This window comes from Arvicanthis niloticus, chromosome 1 (genome assembly GCF_011762505.2).
Source record: "Arvicanthis niloticus isolate mArvNil1 chromosome 1, mArvNil1.pat.X, whole genome shotgun sequence".
Taxonomy (NCBI): domain Eukaryota; kingdom Metazoa; phylum Chordata; class Mammalia; order Rodentia; family Muridae; genus Arvicanthis; species Arvicanthis niloticus.
This window is the reverse complement of record NC_047658.1, coordinates 19560881-19585575: the sequence shown is the minus strand read 5'-3', so window position 1 is coordinate 19585575 and position 24695 is coordinate 19560881. Positions and strand designations below refer to the sequence as shown.

Sequence of the window (24695 nt, the reverse complement as noted above, 5' to 3'; positions counted from 1 at the left end):
CTTTTATGGGTTTTGCTTCTATAAGCTGCCCTAAGGATGGACCCCAAGATTAGTGAGATACCCACACCAATATAAGAAGCCATTTGGAGTACAACTTCCATTTTGAGTAGAAGTTAAGACCTCCCTGGGAATTGACATTCTACTTGACAGAAAGAGACATGCATCCTGGTTGGCGAGTTAAGACATGAATGTTAGGCAAGCCAAGTCCCGTACCACAATTGAACAACCCAACCAATGAGAATAGGATAAATGTACAACCAAGACTTGTTCCTAAAAAAGTCCCCTATCCCTAAGTCCTAATTGGTGAAATAACTTGACACAGGTATTTGTGGTCCTCAGACTTAAAAGTTCTGTAGAATTCTGGCTGGAGGTCACAGTTCAGCTCCTGAGTCTGTACTGCATCCCTGATCTAGGGGTGTGCCTTCAATAAACCAGCCCTATTTGACTGAGATTGGTATCTGGGCAGTTTGGAAGGTGATTCCCAGACCCCGACAGAGGGATTAATGCCTGCATGCATGCAGGGGTAGGCAGATATAGGGGTGGGCTCACAAAGTTTTCTCTGAGCTGGAAACAGATGAAGCCATGTCTGAACACACTTGTAGGAACCAGGCTTGGAAAAACAGGGCTCTGACCTTTATTTCCTATTGTTAAAGTTCACCTAGTCAATGGAGGGTAGTCCAGGTAGGAGACAGAGACATCAGATGAAGGGAAACTTGGGAGAGAGAGGAGGGGGTGGAGATGGGAGGCAAGGAGGATGAGAACAGAGAGGAAAGGCCAAGGCAGAGGCGGTAGCAATGGGGAAAGATGGGAAGAGATGGAGGAACACTGAAGAGGCCTGGGCTTACAGGGGTTAGAAAGGAGTCTCTGGGGAGAAGCAGGGCAAAAATTAGAAAACCTGCCAAGAATTGAGGGACCTGCAGCCCTAGTTGTAGCCCCTCGAGTCCTTGCTGGTAGAGGAGCTGGGCCTGGAGGCAGGGGCAGCACTGGACGCATGGCCACTGCTGGAACTGAGGCCTCTACTCAGCTCCGACCCCATGCTTTGGCTGTGAAGGCCACCTCCTATGCTCTCGTGGCCTCTGCTGGTCTCTAGGTAGCCGGTAGACCCCAGGTAGCTGCTGGAGCTGGTGTGCTTGAAGCCCCCACGGCCCCCCTGAGAGGCCCGGCTGGACACAGGTACTCCACTGGCACTGGCAGAAGCCAAGGTCACAGGGCCTGCAGCAGAGGCAGAGTCACCAAAGGTGACGTGGCTTACGGAGCCCGTGCCACGGCCTCGGCCCGTCTTGTGGCTCAGGATGGATTCAGGGACTGTGCTGGTCCGCTTAGCATGCATGGGGCCGGTTGTCAGGGAGATCTGTGGACTGGAGAGAGTCAGGCTCGGGCTGCTATCCAGCTTCTTTGGGGCCTCCTCCTCGTCCTGGAGCTGCAACTGGAGGTGGGCAACATTAGGATCCCAACAGGTTTAGAAGTCCCTCCCTCCACCCCCAGAACCCAGGGGCCCCCACTCTCACCGACTTCGTGACTTGACTCAGCAGCTCCTCCTTGCTCATAGGGTAATCCTCCTTGATTACAACCCCTGAGGAGTCCTCCCTCAGGTGGGAGAAAGGTAGAAAGGCTGGTTTCATAGCTCTGCCTCATACACAGACCCCAGCTCTCCTGATCCTGTCCCCATCCTGTCCCCTTCCCTTGGAGCACCAGCAGCCCATCTTCCCACTCTACTCCCACCTCCCTCCAAGCTCCCACTTCACCCCCTATGCCCAAGGACGCCATATCCAAAAGCCATACCCACGCCCTCCACTCGACCCCTTCTGTCTGCCCCATGAGGTCAGCCCCTTCCCTGCTCAGCCCAAGCCTCACATGGTGTCAGGAGGCTTCAGTGGGGTAGTCTTCTTTGGGGGTTCCTGTAGGCTCTGGCCCAGTGCCAGAAGTGCAGCGTCAGCCAAAGGGACATGGTTCTGAGAGTGTGGGAGCCTAGAGTCAGTGCAGGCCTAGCCAGGCTTGACACCAACACCCAAGTCCCTGCCTACCCACCTGGACCTCCAGGAAGGCCTGCACCGTGAGGAGCTGCACCAGCCGCCTCTCGATGGTGCTCAGGAAGAGCCCTATGTCCCTGTCCCGCATGTAGGTCTTGACCCCAAGGAGATCCTTGATGACACTGCTGTCACACTTAGCCTTGTCGAAGAGAATCTGGATAGCTGAGATTAGAGGAACATTTTGTCAGGGCCCCCATGCTTCCCTCACATGGTAAGTAACCACAGCCTCCCTGCAAAGGCAAGTTTCAAAGAGCAAACGACTCTGCGCAGCCCAGATAGCCAGGCAAAATGTTCCCCTAGCCTCGGGTTCAAGAGGGTAAAGGGAGAGTTGACAAGGGAGATGCTGCCTTGGTAGTACACCTTGGCTAGAAAGAAACCTAATTTCCACCAACCCAATAATGCCAGGGCTCAGATCCCACCTGGAACACATGTATCCCAGAAGTCACTGGGTCACCACCCCTCGCCCCAAGCCCCATATGGCCAGTTAGTTGTATTTAACTGGTTAACAGGCTGTTGTTAATGACAGAAACACCACAGCTGAGTCCCACCTCCCCACACAGGGGAGCCTGTCCCTCCAGCTGCCCTCCTTGGAAGCCTCATGACATCTCTGGAAACTCTTTAAACATATACCTCTATTGATTTCGCTCTTGTGCTTAACTCCCTACAGGTGTCTCAGCTACTCTGCTAACAGGAAACAACAACAAACCACCAGAAATCACCTAACTGTCCCTCTGTAGAAAGAGGGACATCTCTTGAACAGCCATTATTATAAGTGAACTGTATCTCTCTAGGTTCTTCCACTGAAAGGCTAAACCTCCCCAGTGCCTCAGGATGTGATTTATTAGGAGACAAGGCCCCTTGGAGTATAGTAACTCCTAACACAAAAGGACACACTAAGTGATTCAGACACACCTAACCTTATAAAACAGATGGGAACACATACACACATATACATACACAAACACATACATGTGCACCTACACGTAAAAACAAGAAAAACAGAATGGACCCGCAGTGTAGACATTCAGTGTGGTAAGTTGCAAGACAGGGAAATGAAGCCAGCCTCAGACAAAGAGGCATACAGGAGCACACCCTCCCTCACGGCCCTCTGAAGGACCAGCTCTTCTGGCCTCTAGACTGTGAGTAAGAAATGCTTATACTAGCCGGGCAGTGGTGGCGTACACCTTTAATCCCAGCACTTAGGAGGCAGAGGCAGGCAGATTTCTAAGTTCAAGGCCAGCCTGGTCTACAGAGTAAGTTCCAGGACAGCCAGGGCTATACAGAGAAACCCTGTCTCGAAAAACCAAAAAGAAAAAAAAAAAGAAAGAAAAGAAAGAAAAGAAAAGAAAGAAATGCCTATACTTGATGCTATGCTTGTGGGACAGCCCACAAGATAATGTTCATATCAGTAAGTGGAATATTCAGGAACTAAGACGGCACTAAACGCCCTCCAGTGTACTGCCTGCCACACTGCTGTATTATGATGCTGCTGACACACTCCAAGATACCAACAAATAAAAAACAAACAAAAATAGCACAGGGGCTGGAGAGATGGCTCAGTGATTAAGAGCATTGACTGTTTCCAGAGGTCCTGCGTTCAATTCCCAGCACCCACATGGTGGCTCACAACCATCTGCAATGGAGTCTGATGCCCTCTTCTGGTGTGTCTGAGGAGAGCGATGGTGTACTCAGATACAGAAAATAAATAAGTAAATCTTTTCTAAAAACTAACTAAATAAAAATAGCCCAGTAGCTAATGTGCCACCATCCTGTTAGGTGTCAAAATAAAAGGCCAACAATAAAATGTCAAGGCTTCTAGTGAGACAACACAGTTACAGACACATCCCTGCAGCAGAGAGAAGGGCTACCTGCTGAGCTCTGCTAGGAGCCTCAGGAGGCCTCCTGGCACCCCACACCATTTTGTTTCTCTCCATCTTTATCCTCCACATTGCCCTGTCCGAGCCCTGGCTGACCCTATAGACCAGACACGCAGCCGTTTCCAGACACTTGGAAAGAGAAAGGTGCACACGCAGATAAAGAGCACTGGGTCTCAAAGCCATGTAGCTAGTCTCCTGAAACTCACTCAGCTGAACTGATACCAAGACAGGGAGATGAAACCAGATAACAGCATCAGTTCCCTACACATGTGACTTCATCTGAGACAGGCCCAGACTCTCTCATGGAAGCTGTACTGACTGGTGTGTGTCAACTTGACACAGCTAGACTCCTCAGAGAGGAAGGAGCCTCAGTTGAGGACATGCCTCCATGAGATCCGGCTGTAAGGCATGTTCTCAACTAGAGGGCAGGCCCAGCCCTTTCTGGGTAGTGCTCTTCCCAGGCTGATGGTCCTAGGTTCTATAAGAAAGTGGGCTGAGCAGGCCATGGGGTAGCAAGCCAGTAAGCAGCACTCCTCTAGGGCCTCTGCATCAGCTCCTGCCTCCAGGTTCCTGTCCTATTTGAGTTCCTGCCCTGGCTTCCTTTGGTGATGACCAGCAATGTGGAAGTAGAAACTGAAGAAACCCTTTCCTCCCCAACTTGCTTTTGGTCATGGTGTTTCATCACAGCAATAAAAACCCTAAGACAGAAGCCAAACAGAGTTCTAGTAAAAACCAGGAGAATACCTTTGCAGCTTCAAATAGGTAAAAACTTCTTTAAAAAAAAAACTTTTAATCTTTATTTTCTTTTTTTAAAGGATGCATTTGTTTATTTTATTTATATAAGTACACTGTAGCTGTCTTCAGACACACCAGAAGAGGGCATCAGATGCCATTACAGATGGTTGCGAGCCACCATGTGGTGGCTGAGAATTGAACTCAGGACCTCTGAAAGAGCAGTCAGTGCTGTTAACTGCTGAGCGAACTCTCCAGCCCTGTAAAGACTTCTTATACCACAAAGCCACTAACTAGACTGACAATTTTGGAGTTTTGGTTTCTTTAAAAAACATATAATTATTGTAAGAATATGTTTTCATTTTCATCCCAGGTGTGGGATGTGGGGCTGCTTCCGATTGTCCACAGCACCTGACTTTGCCAGCTGTGGTTTTGCCAGCTGCAGATAATTTCTGCAATTGTGTGGCATTTGGAATGCTAGGGTCTTTTCAGAGGGGATGTAAATGCTAGGGCCCTGAGAGGTGGAGTGGGTTGTGGTTTTATTGATGGGTTCTTGGTTGTTGGTTGCTGTTAGTCGCAGTTTGTTAAGCAGTCATCGGAAAAGACAAAACAAGAGATTAGATATATTGACGGCAAAGATCAAACTTGCCCCAAGGAACTGAATACGCCTAATCAACAGGAAGTAGTGTAATGATAACACTGCCCCGTTTTGGACCCCCGACTTTATTCAGGGATCTCTTTCCTTTCCTCTCCTTTTTTTCTCACCTAATTAGTGTTATGGGGTTGAAAAGGTGGAAGAAAGAAGGACCCACAAAGTAGCAAAGACAGCCAGAACTAATTACAAAAGAGAGTTGAGCACACTGTACCAAGTGTTAGATAAATTTCAGTTCATGCAAGAAAGGAGAGCACGCAGCCATACACAAAAGTATTTCCAGAATCAAAAGCAAACCCTATACTTCAGAACGAGAAAAACAATCTAATTCAATACTAAAACATGGTGGCTAGAGAGACAGCAGTTAAAAGCACTTGCTGCTCTTGCAGAGGACCCAGGTTCAATTCCCAGCATCTGCATGGTAGTTCCCAACCATCTGTAACTCCAGTTTCAGGGGCTCCAATGCCCTCTTTTGATGTCTTCAAGCATCAAACATGCATATGATTATATACATACATACACACATACATACACATAGACCATTCTTACATAAAATATATAAATCTAATTTTTAAAGTATTCAAATATTTAAATAAATAAATATGTGCTGGCAAGGTGGCTCAGTGGGTGGAGTTCCTTGCTGTCAAGCCTGACAACTTGAATTTGATCCCAAGAGCCCATATGGGGGAAGGAGGGAACCAACTACTGCAAGTTGCCCTCTGACCTCCACATGTGTGCCTCTGCTTGTGCACTGTGGTGATAAGAGAATGTGCTGGGGAGACACTAGGGGAGTTGGCACGTCTACATCTGCATCACACGTATGTGTGCACAACAGCATAAAAGGAGAAATTGCCATTGTGACCCACAGCTTTAATCCCAGCACTTGGAAGGCAGAGGCAGGCCAATCTCTGTGAGTTTGAGGCCAGCCTGGTCTATAGAGTGAGTTCCAGGACAGTCAGCGCTACATAGTAAGACCCTGTCTCAAAGAAAAACAAAGGAAAAAGAAAAAAAGAAGAAAGGAAAGAAGGAAAGGAAAGGAAAAGAAAGGAAGAGAAAAGAAAATAAAGGAGAGAAAGTGAGGAGTTGGAGGCTGGAGAGATGGCTAAGGGATTAAGAGCATTGGCTGCTCTTCCAGAGGAACCAGGTTCAATTCCCAGCAACCACAAGCTGGCTCACAACCGGCTGTCATGGGATCCGCTGCCCTCTTCTGGTATGCAGGTGTACATGTAACTAGAGCACTCACATACATAAAATAAGTAAATCATTTTTAAGAAAATGCAGAATTGGGCTGGAGAACTGATTATCATTTTCCAGTAAACAGAAAAGTGCCTGGCCTATGACTCAACAATCACACACACGACGGTCATGAACAGACGGATGGATGGAAGAATGGATGGATGAACAGATGCATCCCAGATGGGCTGACAAAAGACAGGGGATGGACAGAGAAACAAGCGTGGAACTGGCTGCGGAGTGCCTCTTAGTGGCCAGCTCCCCACAGGCTCATTGTATCCCTCCTAATGAAGAGCTTGGGACTGGGACCTGGGGGCACTTACCAGTCTTGAGCTTTTCCAGCTGATCTCGGAGAGCCTGGAAGCGAACCTCCAGCTGCTCCGACTCAGAACACACCCTGTCCACATCCTGCTGCAGCACTCTGCACTGCTGCTCTCGATCCATGCGCTGTTTATCCTGACTGGCATGCTCGCTGACTAAGGCTTCCTGCATCTGCAGCGACAGGGGCTGGAGCTGGATCTGCTCTAGGCCTGGGGAGAGGGTATGGGAGTCTGGGAGGTAGGGCGGCGTAAGGAGGGTGGGCCTTGCTCACCTGTTTAATTTCCTCCTGCAGATGGTGTAGCTCGGAATTCTGTTCATTGATGAAGTTAAACTCAGCAAAGTTGCGTTCCTCCACTGGGGGAGTGCAGGGGGGTCCAGAGGGATGGAGTTAGAAACAGAAGGATCACTAAGGGCTGAAAGAGGACAGAAACAAAGGCAGAAAAACAGAGACAGATGAAACAGGAACAGCCACAGAGGGGCACCAACACACCGAGAAAGATAGGGTTAGTGAAAGGAGATTTGGGAAGGCCCCAGGAAACGGACAGAGGGGAGAAGAAACCCAAGATACATGGAAAGAAACAGAGATGCAGATGCAAGGGAGGGATGACAAGTAACAGAATGAAAACTGGAGACAAGGTAGGGCCCCCAGGGCAAGGCAAGTGCTCGGTGCTGCGGGTTGTGCTGGGTAGCCCCGCCCCCTCGTCCACCCAGCCCACTCACACTCCAGGTATTTCTCCACCAAAAGGTCAGGGTCGCTCTCGCCCGTCAGCTGGGCCAGTTTGCTCAAAGTGTCCTCATAACGCAGCACTAGCTTCTCTTGGGAGGTCTTTCGAAGTCCTTCTGACATTTCCCAGGCTATGGGTAACACGGGGAGTTGAGGGCTTGCATCCTGGACAACGAGCCCCACCCCCAAAAGGCTCTGCCAGCTCACCAGCTCCACTATCCTTTGCCCCACCTTCTCCTAATGCGCTTCACTCTCTCTGAGGGCCTAGGGATTATAGCTGTAGTAGCCCTGGGTTAGGTGCTAGGTGCAAATTCTGGCCTCACCTCTCTGTTCCTCCTTCTGCACCACACCAGGATCCAGCAGTCGGTCGTGGTTCTTGAGCTTGAGGAATCGGTGCAGCTGCTCCAGATGCGATATCTGTCGCAGCAAGATCTGTGCCTCTGTATCACTCTGAGCCAGCTCCTTCTCTGCACGCTCCTGCAGCATGCCCATCTTGGTCTTGGCCTCTTCCCTGGGGCAGGAGGGGCATGTCAGTCAAAAAACGATGGGTGATTGAGCTGGGGTCAGCCTGGGCCTATGGAAGGACGGTGCCAGCTGGCTTCACAAGGATGCTCACAAAAAAACAGAGAAAGGTCTAAGCTGGAAGAGCTGGGTCAGGATTGGGGCTAGATACGGCAAGCCTGATGGACACACAGGGGACACAGAGGTCAGGAATCATGTGATCATTTACTCAGAGGGCCAAAGGATGTGGTCGGCCCTGACTCAGAAAGGGCAGCCTGGGTGACATGGAAGTTTGGATGGCCTGTAGTAAAAAATGGGTAAGGTTGGGGCAGCTTGGGTCTTTTCCATATTCCAGCACACCCCTTTAAGGCAGGAAGACTCTTGCTGATGCCCTGCCCTGATTGGCTGGGGACATGCTTTTTGACATTGTCAATGGCAAAGAGCACCTGCCCTAGGCCATTCTAATTCTGATCTCATCTCTGCCAGCTTGGGGGGGGGGGGTATCCTCCCAGAGCCACCCCTGAGGGCTAGTCATTCTCTAACATACATGGCCTCCCCTGACAATAGCAAGCCCCAGGCCCAAGCTGTTGGTTGGTCAAGCCATACCTTCCCAGAATAGAAACCAGCCTGTCCCTGTGCACGGATGGTCTACTGCAGGTGGTTCAATGAACTGACCATTACATCATCAGGCAGAGAATTACTAGCCAATCAGATTCCCTTCCTCAGAGTTAGAACTGAAAGAGCAAGTTGAGAACAAGACACCAAGGACAGAAGGCCAGAGGTCAAAAGCTACCCAAGGTGTGGAGAAGCTGGATCTAGGTGGCAGGGATGAGGGGTAGAGGGTGACAAAGAAAGAGACCACAGACTTTAGCCAAGGAGTTTACCACCAAACCTGACAACCTGAGTGGCAGAAGAATGCTGACCTCTGCAGATTATCCTGACCTCCACATGCATGGTGTGAGTATGCATGCATGTATGCAGACACATATGCACAAAATAAAGGTAAAAAGAGATCAAAAAGAGAAAGCAGTCACAGAACGACCAGCAGAAAGAATGAAGAGCTAACGTACGTGCTCTGGGCAAGAATGGACACATGCTTCTCACTCTGTCTCTGTGGAGCATTTGGGATACCAAAGAAAAAATGCAAGGTCTGCTGGGGCCTTGGAAAAGGCGAGAGCTGCTGCTCAAGGGTCTGGATAGCGCAATGGCTGTCCACCGTGGTGAATGCTTCTGGGCTGCACACTTTGGTTGTCTGACATGGGGTCTTGTGCAAACTGGCCTCATACTGGATTTGTAGCTAAGGCTGGCCTTGAACTCCTTCCTCTCCCTCCAGAGTGCTGGAATGGCAAGGTGCACCATTACACCAGGCCGGCTGAACACTTTTAAATGCTGACTGTTATGAACATTAGAAAAACAAAGAAGAGAGAGAGGGAAAGAAAGGAGAAAGGGAGAGAGGAAAGGAGGGAGGGAGGGAGGGAGGAAAGGAGGGAGGGAGGGAGAGAGGGAGGGAGGGAGAGAGGGAGGGAGGGAGAGAGGGAGGGAGGGAGAGAGGGAGGGAAGGAGAGAGGGAAGGAGGGAGGGAGGGAGGGAGGGAGGGAGGGAGGGAGTCCTTAAGGTAGACATGCTCATGCTCCAAGATCAAAGGTCCTGAAAGAGGAAGCAGGCCAAGAGCCAAAGAGCCTAGACAGACAGGGAAGCCAGCACCTGAGCAGCTTCCGAGTACCAATCCCATCTGGCACGACTGTGCCTGAAGGCTGTGTGTCTGCTCCCGCAGCCTTCCTACAGAGTAACCTGGCTGTTCTCCACTGCCAAATGCCTCTTGGGTTCCCAGCCCCTGGGACCCAGCCCTGAGTAGTCTTCAGGCCTGAAGCTATCACAGATGGAACTCCCCATTCACACACCCCAAGGAACAGGGTGTGGCAGAAGAGTTGGGGATATCTTTTAGGTTCCGCCCTTCTTTATGAGTCTCTAGGCTTCCTGGCCCCCACCCCTACTGCCTCTGCTACTCAAGTGCCCTGGCGGGGGTGGGGAGGGGGGTGGGGGGAGAGCTTACCTGGCAGTGTAAGCAGAGGTAGAGGATGTGCTGAGAGCTCCAACCATCTCCCGAAGTAGGTGGATCTCCTACAGGGACACAATGAACTGGCTTCCTCCAGCCTCCGCACCAAGAAGGGGCGGTCCTACTCCTACCACTGCAGACCCTCCTCTGAGCCCCTGTCCAGGAAAGGAATTTTTATTTCTGGTTTTGTTGGTAGGGGTTACTTTTGGTTTTGAGACAGGGTCTCACTGTGTTATCACTGGTTAGCCATGTAGACTAGACTGACCTTGACTCAGAAAAGGGGTTTCAGTGAGGTTCCGGATGGGGATAGTCAGGACACATGGGAGAGGTAACTTGGGAACCAGTCAATTGCCCCCGGGTTTGGACACCTGCTTAGGTGTCATTACTATCCTGGGATTTGGTGTGGTGTATCCACCAAGGGTCTTGGGATGGGAGCTTGGTCCCTGGGCAGCCATAGTGGGAACTACTGGGACTTTTAGAAGTTAGTGCCTACTGTAAGGTTGCTAAAGACACTGATGTTAAAAAAGACTGAGGTCCAGGTCCAGCCCTCTGCTTCTCCCTTGATTTGACATCTACTTCATGTCTGTGTTCCACCCATTATACTATCTGCCATGATGTGCTGGACCAAGAAGGCCCTAGGCAAAGCAGTCCTGGGCAGTTTGGATTCTTTACCTCCAACACTGTGAGCTAAATGAATCTCCTTTCTCTATAAAATCCCCACCTCGGATATTTTGCTATACTGACAGAATAACACACACGTGACCTGCTGTTCTGTTTCTAGCTCCTCTGAAGTAGCCACAAATTTTCAGTAAAAAGAGAGATGGCTCAGAGGTTAAGAGCACTGACTGCTCTTCCAGAGGTCCTGAGTTCAATTCCCAGCAACCACATGGTGCCTCACAACCATCTGTAATGGGATCCAATGCCCTCTTCTGGTGTGCATGAAGACAGCTACAGTGTACTCACATACATAGAATAAATAAATCTTTTTTTAAAAGAGAGAGAGAGAGAGGAAGAAGCAACAGATGCAGAAAAATAAACACACACAGACACCTTTGCAAAAAGAAAAAGAAAGAAAGAAAGAAAGAAAGAAAGAAAGAAAGAAAGAAAGAAAGAAATCTAGAGGTGAATAACCAGAAACGAGGGAAATAAGTAATGCAGGGCCAATAAATGCAAAGTAGAAGGAGAAGGGATGGTTCCTAGGATAGGTTTTGGAAGTTTGGTTTGGCATGGCGTGGCGTGGCGTGGCGTGGCGTGGCGTGGCGTGGCGTGGCGTGGCATGGTTTAATGGGCTGAGGATCTGGCAGCAGCTTGGGCATGAACTCCAAGCACCCACCCTGGGCAGCTTACAACCACCTAACTCCAGCTCCAGAGGACCTCCTGTGTGCGCATGCACAAATCCACAAGCAGATATACATGCACACAATTAAACATTTAAAGACAAGTTTTTTTAAGAGAAAGAAAATGCTAACTTATTGGAGAAATAGTACCAGGAGAGGAGAGAGCAGGACAGGGAACAGGCACAGGTCAGTGAAGCAGCATCCAGATGACAGAGGGCCATGGTCAGTGTAGTAACTGTGGGCATTCACCCTGAAGTCACAATGCTGAACCTAGTAAGAATGTGGCACTGGCCAGGGTTGTGGGCGTTACTCAGGCAAGGGTGTTAGCGGTCACTGAGAGCGCACAGTGGGGCTCTCCAGCGTGGTACTTCTCATCAAAAGAGCCTCCATCCCAGAGCATCTCCTCCTTGGCTGTGACACCTGAACACCAAATCACAAGCCCAGCTTCTTCTTAAAGTGCCCTGCCTCCAACAGAGTAGTACTAAGTAAAGCAAAGCAGATGGTCCACACAAGGGACCTCCTCCCCAAAACACAGCTGGCCCAGACACTTCCATAACACCAGCAAGAGTGACCAAGGTACAGGCAGAGACAGAGAGAGGCAATTTACCAATTCTAGCCAAGTATGATGGCTCATATCTGTAACCCAGCAAAATGGAGCCTGAGGCAGGAGGATTGGCAGAAGTTCAAATCCAGCTTGGGCTATAAATCAAGACTCTCAAGAAATCTATGCAAGTATACATACATAAACATATACATATATCCTGGTGAAGGATATATTAGAGGTGTGTATAGAGTTATAAGTTTTGATATAAAAGTCTTATAAGAGGGGGCAGAGGGAGAAAGGGAAGGGGAAGGAGAGGAATGCTAGCTCTTCAAACGGCTCTGAAGGTGCTCAGATCTTGGGGGATGTGAATAGCTTGGTGGGCCTCTAGGTTGCCCCAGATGACAGCTCAAAGTGAAGCTGGTGTTTGTGCATGGGAGTGAGATGAAGGAAAGGTGTGTTCTTCCTTCTCTCCGCCTGCACTGAGGTGGGCCTGGGCCTAGGAGCCCGGCCTGTGGACACAGAGCAGGAAAGGACTGACTGGGCGGAGCTCCGAGCCCCCACCTTCTTCAGCTTGCGGTCCATATTCAGGTAGCGGCCTCTTTCAATACGCAGCAACTCCAGCTCCTCCCGCAGGGCTGCGTTCCTCACCAGATGGATGTCAAAGTGACAGGTGACCTGGGTGGGGGGCAGAGCATTCATGAAGCCTGGTACCTGTCAGAGGTGGGGACCACTCTGGTCCCTCCAGGAGAACCTGAAACCTATCCATCTAAGGGGACCCTCAAGCCCACAGTGCCTGTCCTCCCAACACCCTTCTAGCCAAGCCTAAGGTCTGTCCTGGGAGCTGGAGGCCACACACCCTGTCCAGCTGGTCTTCTAGGATCCTGATCCTTCTCTGGATTTTCATCTTCTGATCCGTGATGATACTGGGAGCTGGGGGTTCCTTACTCTGTGTGAGGATACGGGTCTCCCAGTCCTGGATCTGGAGGGAACGCAGCATCCGTCACATGCCTGGGAGAGATGCATCAAGGACAGCTGCTGTCCCAGCAGCCCCAGGATCCTCCTTCTTTCTGTAGCGCTCAACTCAGCCAAAATGCCCCTGCAGCCACTGGACCCAAGTCTGGCAGCCACAGGGACTGTAGCCTATGATTAGCCAGCTCCACCCCTCTTTTTTGTTTGTTTTTGGTTTGGTTTGGTTGTTTTGTTTTGTTTTGTTTTGTTTTGTTTTGTTTTGTTTTGTTTTTGAGACATGGTCTTGCTGTATATCCCTGACTGTCCTGGAACTCGATATGAAGACCAGGCTGGCCTTGAACTCAGATATTTGCCTGTCTCTGTTTCTCTGATGTTTTTGAAGATGTACATGAGGTAAAAAGGTTGGGTTGCTGCTATCAGAGTCCCCAGAAAGAGGAGGATGCTGGGAGACAAAGGCCAGCAGTTAAAAGGGGTCTGAGATGCTTAGGTTGCCTAGAGGCCCCGCCAGCTTCCTACACGACCTGGTTTCTGAGCTCTTGCTATGTCTGGACTTACTCAGCCGAGTGTAGACTGAATGAACCATGTGACTGCTTCCCAGTCTGTAACAAGATAGGCTAGAGAATATCCTCAGAAACTCCTGACCCCCAGTACCTCAGAATGTGACCTAGAGACAGATTACCAACAGAGCAAGCTCCAGGATAGCCAGAACTACATAGTGAGATCCTGTCTCAAAAAACAAAAACAAAACAAACAACCGAACAGAAATGAGCAGCAAAACACCAAGAGCAGGGGACAGGCTCCTGCTGAGCACTGGGGAATGACCCAGCCTGTACCCTGATCTTGGCCAGTGGTCTCTGGGGCTGAGAATCAATTGCAAGTGTACCACTCCATGAGGAGACCTTGTTCCAGTAGCTCTGGCAAAAATACACATGCACCAAGATGCCAACTCCAGACTTGCCCATGAATATATATACCCTGTGAGGGCACACGGGCCTAGGTCATAGCCTACCACATGCTCCTGGTGGCTTGAGGGATTACCACAAGGTGGCAGTATTTGCCTTTCAGTGAGGTGACATTCTCCTGAACCAGTTTTCAGCAGCAGCTATGATAAAAATCAAATTAACTAAAGATCCAAATTGAGGAACACTGAGTAAAATGTACAGGGGGACTATCCTCGCCATTCTTAAAACTTCATGTGATCCCACAATCACCCCCAATTAAATTTTCAATCACACCAGCTGGGTGGTGGTGATGGCAGCACACACCTTTGATCCCAGCACTCAGGAGGCAGAGGCAGGTGGATCTATGAGTTCGAGGCCAGCTTGATCTACAGAGTGAGTTCCAGGACAGCCAAGGCTACACAGAGAAACCTCATCTCAACAGGGAAAATAAAAGAATAAAAATAAAATATAGGCCGGGCAGTGGTGGCGCACGCCTTTAATCCCAGCACTTGGGAGGCAGAGGCAGGCGGATTTCTGAGTTCGAGGCTAGCCTGGTCTACAGAGTGAGTTCCAGGACAGCCAGGGCTACACAGAGAAACCCTGTCTCAAAAAACCAAATTAATTAATTAATTAATTAATTAAAATAAAATATAGAGCTGGAGAAATGCCTCAGCGGCTAAGAGCACTTACAGCTCTTACAGAGGACCAGTATTCAGTTCCCAGCACCCAGCCGACATCGTGCACAACTACCTGTAGCTCCAGCTCTGGGGGATCTGATGCCCTCTTCTGGCCTCCATAGGTACCTCTATGCACAAACTTCACACAGACACACATAAATAAGAAATTAAAAGAAAATTTTAAAAGAATTTAATGTGAACATTTTTTTAATCTATGCATATTACTTTTACAAATGGCTCCTGAGTTCTTATTACACAGACATTTGGTGGGCCACTTAAACTGTGCTGGTTAAAGTATAGTTGTAAAATGGGCAACACGGGTCAGCGGGGACAACTCAAAACCCACAGGTTTGCCGGAACTCTACGTCAGTGCTGCACCGCTGCACTATGGGGACTGACCGCTCTGCTCAGTTCTCTATCAGTGCTCCCCTTGCCTTGGATGCCTGGAGAAAGCCCTAGTTAGGGATGGTGGGGCACCAGCTCCAGAACAAACCCCCTCCACAAGGAGCCAAGACGCAGAGCCAGAGACTGAAAGACAGGATCCTGCTACTTCCTTCAAGGGCACATCCCCAGTAACCTCTCGACTTCCCACAAAGTCTCCTCTCTTAAGCCTCTGGAAATTGTCCCTTGGGTGCTCTATTCATCTTTAAAGTGTTGGATTTTTTTTTTTAGATTTATTTATTTTATGTATATGAGTACACTGTAGCTATCTTCAGACACACCAGAAGAGGGCATCACATCCCGTGACATGCTTGTGAGTAGTCAGTGCTCTTAACCACTAAGCCATGTCTCCAGCTCCAAGAGTTGAAAATTTTTAAAGTCTGAGATTTTTCAAGTTTGGAATATGTTATATATTGCAATGTTGCTATTATTAATATGACATCTTGGGAGCAACGGAAGAGGAGAGGTTATGGTTTAACAAGTGATATGTTTGTGTGTCAAACTGACAAGGGGTCGGCTGTGTATCAATATCATATTGATTTCATAGTTCTTGGGCCTCTAGGCTCAGTATTTCCCAAAGCTGCAGCCCAGACATCAGCCCAGTGTGAGATCTCTTGAGCCTCGTCAGACAACCGCTGGCAAATATCTTAGAGCTTTTATTACTGCGATTAGACACCATGAGCAAAAGGCTACTTGGGGAGGAAAGGGTTTGTTTTAGCTTACACATCCTGAACACAGTCCATTGTGAAGGGAAGTTAGAGAAGAACCTGCTTACTGGCGTTGTCATGGCACCCTCAGCCTGATTTCTAATAGCTCCCGGGACCACCGGCCAAGGGGTACCACCCATGACAGGCTACCCACATCAACCATCAATCCAGAAAATGCACTATAGACTTGCCTATGGGCCAATCTTATGGAAGTATTTTCTCTATTAGGATTCTGTTTCCCCAAATATGTCTCCATAAAACTAACCAGCACAACTGACCCCTTGTCTGTTTTGGGTTTGTTTGTTTGTTTGTTTGTTTGTTTTGTGTTTGTTTGTTTTTTCAAGACAGGATTTTTCTGTGTAACCCTGGCTGTCCTGGAACTCACTCTGTAGACCAGGCTGGCCTCGAACTCAGAAATCCACATGCCTCTGCCTCCCAAGTGCTGGGATCAAAGGCGTGTGCCACCACTGCCCGGCTAACTGACCCCTTATCAACTTGAGCTTCCTCTGGACCACAGCTTCTGTGTGCTGACCCTGAGGAGATACTTCCAGATTTCACCTCAATGATGCTGGTCTCTCAGTCACAGCCGAGTCTTCAGCCCTAGTGGACCAAAATCAATTGTCCCAGTAAAGTGAAGGTTGCACTTCAGCAATTCTTAATTCAAAACAGCACACACGTCACACAGAGTCTTTGAAAAATGCTCAAACTTCCCCTGAAACATCACAAGCCAGGCCTCCATCATCTGCACAGCTCTCGGGTTTACCTTTTCAGTTTCTACAGATCACAGAGCCTGGGCAGTCAACAGCTGTTCTAGCCCAAAGTTTCAAAGTCTTTCCACAATCCTCCCAAACAGATTGTCAGCAATATCCTGATACCAATTTCTATCTTAGTTAGGGTTTCTCCTGCTGTGATAAAACACCATGGCCAAAGGCAGCTTGTGGGGGGAAGGTTCATTTCCGATCACAGTCCTTCATGAAGGGAAGTCAAGGCAGGAACTGAAGCAGAGGCCATGGAGAACCACTACTTACTGGCTGGTCTCTCATGGGCTTGCTCAGCCTGCTTTCTTATAACACCCAGGACCACAGTGGGCTGGGCCCATCCATATCAATCACTGTTTTAGTTGGAGTTTCATTGCTGTGAAGAGACACCATGACCAAGGCAACTCTTATAAAAGAAAACACTTAATTGGGGCTGGCTTACAGTTTCAGAGGTTTAGTCCAGTATCGTCATGGCAGGAAACATAGCATCATGGTGCTGGAGACAGAGCTGAGAGTTCTACTTCTTAATTGGCAAGCAGCAGGAGGGGACTATGTCACTGGGCATAGCTTGAGCAAAGGAGATCTCAAGGTCCACCCCCACAGTGACACACTTCCTCCAGCAAGGCCACAACTCCTAATAATGACACTCCCTAAGGGCCATGCATTCAAACATACAAGTCTATAGGGACCATAACTATTCAAACCACCACCATCATCAATCAAGAAAAATACACCACAGACTTGCCTACAGGCCAATCTTAAGGATCTCTCTCTCTCTCTCTCTCTCGCTCTCTCTCTCTCTCTCTCTCTCTCTCTGTCTCTCTCTCTCTCACCCAAGGAGACATATCTCAATTAAGATTCCCTCTTCCCAAAGATGTCTAGCTTGTGACAAAATGACATAAAACTAGTCAGCACAGCCCTCACCACTGAGGGCCTCTCCCATCCCTACCATGTAAATCTTTTCAACCTAGCATGGCAGCTCTTCAGTGCTGGTGGATGGCTTCCCTTCAGTCTGCAGTCTAGTTTAAGGGGATCTCACTGTCATAACCTAATCAAGGGAGTCACTGCCATCACCCTGTCACATTCTGTGAGCTTAACAGCCCAACTTGGGTGTGACTCAGCGGGATCACCTTCAGACCACTCACCACCGTCAGGATAAGAATGTCAGCAAGTGTGAAAATCAGCCGAGCTGCAAATCAAGGCTTTGAGCTCTCAGAAATGTCTCTCACCATAGCCTGACTTCTTGAGATTTCTCTCACATTAAAAACAATGAGATCTGATGCTTTCTTCTTGTTTCAAAAAATAGAGAATTAAAAACAAAAAAGGGGGGGGCTGGAGGGATGGCTCAGAGGTTAAGAGCACTGACTGTTCTTCCAGAGGTCCTGAGTTCAATTCCCAGCAACCACATGGTGGCTCACAACCATCTGTAATGGGATCTGATGCCCTCTTCTGGTGTGTCCAAAGATAGCTACAGTGTATTCATATGCATAAAATAAATAAATCTTAAAAAACAAAACAAAACAAAAAAATGCCAAGGGTTTGGAGAGGTGGCTCAGTGATTAAGAGCACTGGCTGCTCTTCCAGAGGGCCTGAGTTCAATTCCCAGCACCCACACAGCAGCTCACACCTGTCTGTAACTCTGGTCCCCGTGCATCTGACTCTCACACAGACATGCAAGGAAAACGCCAGTGTACATAAAAATAAGTAAATAAAATTAAAAAGGACTAGAGAGATGGCTCAGACATTAAAAGCATGGGAAGCTCCTCCAGAGGTCCTGAGTTCAATTCTCAATAACCACATGGTGGTTTATAACCATCTATTATGATATCTGGTGCCCTCTTCTGGCATGCAGGCATACATGCAGGCAGAACACAGTATGCATAATAAAAATTAAAAAAAAACTTTAAAAACAAACAAACAAACAAACAAACAAACAGAAACCTTACGTAGAAATTAAGAGATCCAGGGGCTGGAGAGATGGCTCAGTGGTTAAGAGCAATGACTGCTCTTCCAGAGGTCCTGAGTTCAATTCCCAGCAACCATATGGAGGCTCACAACCATCTGTAATAGGATCTGATGCCCTCTTCTGGTGTGTCTGAAGACAGCAACAGTGTACTCATATACATAAAATAAATAAATCTTTAAGAAAGAAAGAAAGAAAGGAAGGAAGGAAGGAAGGAAGGAAGGAAGAAAGAAAGAAAGAAAGAAAGAAAGAAAGAAAGAAAGAAAGAAAGAGAGAAATTAAGAGCTCCAAGACAAAGCAGCTTTGGGTACCATTAGTTCAAAAATGCCTCCCAGGGTCCAGCATGGTAGCCCATACCTTTAATCCCAACACTCGGAAGGCAGAGTCAGACACTTCTATGAGTTTAAGGATAGCTTGGTCTACACACAGAGTTACAAGACACCATAGTAAAACCTTGTTTCAAAAAAACAAAACAACCAAACAAACAAACCAAAAAAACATTCTTTTCTGATGGTTAAAAGTATTCAAATAGGTCTTACAGTCCAGCTAAAATTTAGTGTGAGTTTGGGTGTGTTTTCTTTTGCTTGGCACATTGCAGGGGATGGGAGGTGGGATTCACCGCCTGTAGCCTTGAATTTACAGCAACCTTCCTGCCTCAGTTTCCCAGGGTGTTGGCTTTACAGGAGCACATACCATTCCTAGCTCTGGGTGGGGCTCTGAGTGGATGCTTTTGGTGGCTCCATTTTTCAGATAAGATCACCAAGACTTAGACCAGTTACTATAAGGTCTGATGGGATGGCAGCCAACTAGCAGAACCCACCTGCTTGTCCAGGGCCCGGTTTTGCTCTTGCAGCTCCTCAATTTCGACCTGCACCTGGGCCCGGCACTTGAGAAGCCGGTCCATGTCCGCCAAATGCTTCTTGTCCCCCAGTCGCTTGACCTGGCTCTGTGCTACGTTAATCTGCATCTGGAGCTTGGCCCGAAGCATCTCCAGCTGCCGAATCTCCTCGCTGTCCATCCCAGAGGAGCAGGTGGTCCGCCCAAGCAAGTGCCAGTACTCAACAACCAGCGCCAGCCAGCGCCTCTCGCTGAGCCCCACCCCTCCCCCTGCCCCTGTGCTTCTCCCACCCCACCCCTCTAATGATTCCTCTCTTCTCACTACCCCAGCACCCGACTTTCCAGAGATACCGCAACTCTCAAGACCCTGAACCTCTTCCTGTTTCTACCTTTTATCGAGGCCCTTTCATGGCCATCCTCCTGTCCAGGCTCCTTCCCCACCCCTACATTTCCTACCCTTCTTTCCTCCTCCCCTCCTTCCAGGGCTCAGAGGTCCCTTTTACTTTCTTTCCCCGGCTTACACTTGCTTCCTGATGCGCTGATGAACTTCCTTGCTGTATGCCCGCCTTTCCAGCTCCATCACCTTGCGCTGTCGCTGCAGGCGGCTGAGTTCCCCATCCACTGTGGATGAGAGCAGGCAAAGGACTCAAAGGGATCGGGATGGTCAGTTCTCCCTACAGGGTCTCTTTAGGATCTCAAACACTGCAACTGTACCGGAGTCCCAGCCCTGGCATCCTATGGGACCTCATCTCAGACCCCGTGTCCCCAGTAGCCAAACTGACCCATTCCCATCACAACCATTCTGGCTTAAGGATGCTCCTAAGAGGCCTTCCGGTCTAAAGCAAGTGGGACTAGAGAAAGTGGCTCCCTCTTCTGTGGGACTGCAGTGGCCTCTCTCCTACTATTCTCTGGGCTCCATCCAGTCTCCCACTCATCTCCCTACAAAGTCCTTGAGGATTTCCTACACCCAGAATGGACCCTTCCTTCCTCTTGGACACCGCAGTCTGGCATCCAAGGCCGGAGGAGCCTGCCATACCCATCTGCCTCAGAGTTTCCATTGCTATGAAGAGACACTATGACCAATGCAACTCTTAGAAAGGACAACATTTAGTTGGGGCTGGCTTACAGGTTCAGAGGTTCTGTCCATTATCATCATGGCAGGAAGCATGGCAGCATCCAGGCAGGCATGGTGCTGGAGGAGCTGAAAGTTCTATATCTTGTTCCAAAGGCAAACAGGAGAAGACTGACTCCCAGGCAACTAGGAGGAGGGTCTCAAAGCCCACCCACACAGTGACACACTTCCTCCAACAAGGCCACGCCTCCTAATAGCGTCACTCACTGGGCCAAGCATACACAACCGATCACTTCCACTCTGGCTCCCATAGGCTTATTCAAACACATGAGTCTATGGGGGCCATACCTAGACACTAAAACATTTAGTCCAACTAAAAAAGTCCCTATATCTATAACAGTTTCAACAATGTCAAAAGTCCAAAGTTCAAAGTCTCTTCTGATGTTCATCCAATCACTTAACTGTAATCCCCAAAATAAGACCAAAAGCCAGCTGGGCAAACTCCAAACTCACCATCTCCATGTCAAAGTGCTCTTCAGAGCTCCAACTCTTCTCTGCTTTGTTGACTGTAACACACTTCTTTCTCTTTGGCTGGTTCCACTCCCTGTTAGCAGCTTTCCTTGGCAGGCATCCCACGGCTCTTGCACCTCAAACATCTTGGGGTCTCCAAGGCAACCTCAATGTTACAGCTTCTTGTTCCAATGTCTGGAATCTACACATGATCTTCTTGGCTTCTCCAAAGGGCTTGGGTCATATCTCCAGCTCTTCCCTCTGTAGCACTCTAGGCTCTGGTTGACTCCACTCCACTGCTGCTGCTGTTCTTGGTGATCATCCCATGGTACTGGCATCTCTCATTTGCTGGAGTCTTCCATTGCAACTAGGCTTGACCAATAGCCTCTCATAGGCTCTCTTCATGGTGCCAAGCCTCAACTTCTTTGCATGACCCCTTCAGGCCTGGGCTGTCAACTGTAGCTGAAGCTGCACCTTCACCAATGGACCTTCCATGGCCTCTCACAGTGCCAAGCTTCAGCTGCTCTTCATGACGCCTTCATGCCTTCAAAACCAGTACCACCTGGGTGACTTACACATTACCAAGTCCAGCTGCAGCACGAGGTACAGCCTCGGCTATCTTTGGAACACAGCTTCTTTGTGCTCTCAGAAAACACGTCCCCCAGAAGATTTCACCTCAGTGATGCTGGTGTCTTCTTAATCACTACTAATTTCTTAGCTCCAGCTAACCAGCATCCATTGTCCAGTAACGCCTTCTAGTCTTGACTCTAAAGCCAGAGCCACATGGCCAAAGCTGCCGGTGTCTGCTGCTTGCTGGGGCTGGAACATGTCCCCCTGTTCTACTACATCATCACCAGCTTTCTGTTTTCCAACTCCTTCACTGCCTCAGCTTGGCTGTCCTGGAACTTGCTCTGTAGACTGACCTTGAACTCAGAGATCTGCGTAGCTCTGTCTCCTGAATGTTGAGGTTAAAGGTCTGTACCACCATGCCTGGACATAAGCTTTTCTTTGCCTGGAACTTGCTGTGTACCAGGCGGGCCTTGAACTCAGAGATTTGCTTTCCTCTGTCTCCTGGGATAAAGGCAGATACCACCAAGCTTGGGCCTAAGATTTCGTGGTCACTATGCCTCAAGATCTAGACCCACAAATATGCCCTCAATTTCTGGATTGTAGTTCATGCCGGATTAAAAATCCAAATGAAAACAATAACCAGGTAATAACACCTAACAGGACATTACTATTCCTTATTCAACTGCAAACACAAACCGTTAGGTGTGATCTTGCCCTGAGGTCACCACTCCCTTAATCTGTTTATTTTTTCTGAGCACAAGATTCAGCTCCATTTCACTTCCTGGTGTCCCTTTATTACCTGAATACACATTTTGTATTTTTTCGTTATAAGCTGGCTATACTTGATCAAAATGTTCTTCATAAGAGTCAACCAGAGGACAAAGTCTGTGCTGGGCTTTTCTGAGACTTCCTTTGTCAATGCAATTTAATCTGATTCTCTTCACTTTAGCCTTAGCTTCAGGCAGACTCTTCAGAAAAGGGCAAAAAACATCTACATTCTTCAGCAAAATATCACACACACACACACACACACACACACACACACACACACACACACAGTCTCTAGGTCACATACTAACATTCTTCCCCTCTGAAACCTCTTGAGTCAGGCCCCCACAGTTTAACTCACCTCAGCACCAATGTCTTCCATATTCCTACTAGGATATCCCATTAAGCCCCACTAAAGCATTCCACTGCTTTCCAAATCCAAAGTCCCAAAATCCACATTCCTCATTCCTCAAAAAAAACAAAACAGCAACAACAACAACAAAAAAAAAAACCCCACCATGGTCAGACCTATCACAGCAATACCCCACTCCTGGTACCAATTTCTGTCTTAGTTAGGGTTTCCATATCTGTGCAGAGACACCACGACTAAGGCAACTCTTATAAAGGACATCATTTAATTGGGGCTGGCTCACAGGCTCAGAGGTTCATGAAGTCCATTATCATCATGGCAAGGATGGCAGCATCGGGCAGGCATGGAGCTGGAGGAGCTTTCTACACACATCTTATTCCAAAGGCAAACAGGAAAAGACTGATTCCCAGGCAGCCAGAGGTAGATCTCAAAGCCCACCCCCACAGTAACACACTTCCTCCAATAAGGCCACACCTACTCCAACAAGGCCACACCTCCTAATAGTGCCAGTCTCTGGGCCAAGCATATACAAACCACCACACCATCACTTCCACCTTTCCCACCAATTTCCCACCCTCAACTGAGAACTGACCCAAACCAGTGTCCACACTCCTACGCTAGCTACCCTCGTCATAAGCTGTTCTCTGTCCTCCAGCTTTTTTTTTTTTTTTCTGAGACAGGGTTTTACTATGTAGCCCTGGTTGGCCTAAAACTCAAACTACCTCTGCCTCCCCAGCAGAGATGAAAGCTGTGCACTGCCATGCAGGCCCTTTTTCTCTGTTTTAAATTACACTTATGTAGTGTGGAAGCGGCCCAAGGGAGTTGGTTTTCTTCTCCCACCACCTGGGCTCCCGAGTGAAACTCAGGCCGTCAGTTTGGATGCCAAGAGCCTTTACTAGCCGTCTAACGGGTCTTCCCCTAGATATTTTCTGGATGTCCTGGACCCCATTCAAACCTCTCCTGAAGTCCAATGTCTTCCTGGCCACCCCACTGCCTGGCTTGGCCCCACCACATGCCAGGAGCCTCCTCTGTTCTGGCTCGAATCTGCCAGAGGAGAGGGCGCTCCTGGGTGGCCTTCCACCCCTGGCTCTGGAACTTGAAGCTGAGACTAGAAAAGGAACTTCAGAGGAGACGGAGAATAATGAATTACCTGATCCCTCCAGGAAGATCTCGCTTCCTTCTTCGGAGCGGGCGCTCCTGGCGGACAGACCCAAACGCATCTTGGACATGGTGGTGGCGGCGCTTCTGCAAGGGGACACCAGCCTCAGAGAGCGCAAGCCAGCTCACAGAGCCACCAACAGCACTGCGGCCTCTCTGAGCCCCGACCCTTCAAGAACTACACCAGAACATCGCTCACCCCAAACACACACAATCTGGGTCCTGCGGCTTGACTCTGACTCGGTCCCTGGGCCGTTTCTCCAAACCTCTGAACCCCGGCCGGATTGGGGTGGGGGCGAGGTTCGGCTCTACCCGCTTGAGTGCCTGACCAGTCTTTGTAGCTCCACTCTCACTGTTGTAGTCTGGTTACTGGGGAGACAAGGGGCCAATAAGGCCTGAGGACAGCGGAAGGGGCAGGCAGAAGAGACCAGTGGAAGACTCCGCAGACTCCAGTCTTGGACAGAAAGGGAGCCAGGCCAGAGATGGGGCAGGCCAGAAGACTGGCCCGAGTGGGCGGGAGCGGGACCGAAAAGACCCTAAAGAACAGTGGTTCTCAACCAGTGGGTCACGACCCCGTTGCGGACTCCAACGACCTTTCCACAGGGGTCACCAAAGACCATCGGACCGCACAAATGTTTACATTACGATTCATAACTGTAGTAAAACTACAGCTATTTATAAAGTAGCAACAAAAATAATTTTATGGTAGGGCGGGTCACCGCAGCATAAAGAATTGCATTAAAAGGACGCAGCGTTAGAAAGGTTGAGAATCCCCGCCCTAGAAGGAGCCAGGAGTCCAGGGAGCCGAGGCTAGGAGAGAGGGGAAGGGGAGGAGCGTAGATAGGATCAAGGGGGCCTCGGGAAGACATCCTTATTGTAAAAGGGGAGGGGAGACACTGTGGTACTGAGGAGAGGCGGAGCCAGAGGCTGTTAATAGCAAGGAGGAG

General features: G+C 49.0%; 1 protein-coding gene across 3 annotated transcripts; it reads right to left on the bottom strand.

The window, feature by feature from the left end:
- Nucleotides 1–611: 611 nt before the first annotated feature.
- Nucleotides 612–24672, bottom strand: Odad1 (outer dynein arm docking complex subunit 1). 3 transcript variants are annotated; one of them, XM_076934300.1, is made up of 16 exons: nucleotides 23948–24672; nucleotides 23741–23835; nucleotides 20427–20516; nucleotides 19822–19921; nucleotides 19284–19473; nucleotides 12864–12986; nucleotides 12569–12682; nucleotides 10124–10191; nucleotides 7893–8080; nucleotides 7566–7700; nucleotides 7117–7199; nucleotides 6848–7016; nucleotides 2029–2192; nucleotides 1855–1952; nucleotides 1509–1587; nucleotides 612–1426 (listed from the first exon to the last, which is right to left on the bottom strand). In XM_076934300.1, exons 4-16 carry the CDS (start codon nucleotides 19878–19880, stop codon nucleotides 923–925), a joined length of 1974 nt encoding a protein of 657 aa, XP_076790415.1. In that variant the 5' UTR covers nucleotides 19881–19921; nucleotides 20427–20516; nucleotides 23741–23835; nucleotides 23948–24672; the 3' UTR covers nucleotides 612–922. The 3 variants fall into 3 exon arrangements, with proteins under 3 accessions (XP_076790415.1, XP_076790407.1, XP_076790420.1); XM_076934292.1 differs by lacking the exon at nucleotides 20427–20516; XM_076934305.1 differs by lacking the exons at nucleotides 19822–19921; nucleotides 20427–20516; nucleotides 23741–23835; nucleotides 23948–24672 and having other exon boundaries at nucleotides 12864–13015; nucleotides 19284–19400.
- Nucleotides 24673–24695: the final 23 nt, after the last annotated feature.

Excerpts from the sequence above, each read along its gene's own strand:
- Odad1 (XM_076934292.1), bottom strand. The coding sequence starts at position 23,819 with ATGTCCAAGATGCGTTTGGGTCTGTCCGCCAGGAGCGCCCGCTCCGAA. Across the intron at positions 19,474-19,821 it reads CAGCGCATCAGGAAGCAAGT|CGAGGAGATTCGGCAGCTGG; the intron begins GTAAGCCGGGGA and ends TGGGATGGACAG. Across the intron at positions 10,192-12,568 it reads TGGACCGCAAGCTGAAGAAG|GAGATCCACCTACTTCGGGA; the intron begins GTGGGGGCTCGG and ends GTGTCCCTGTAG.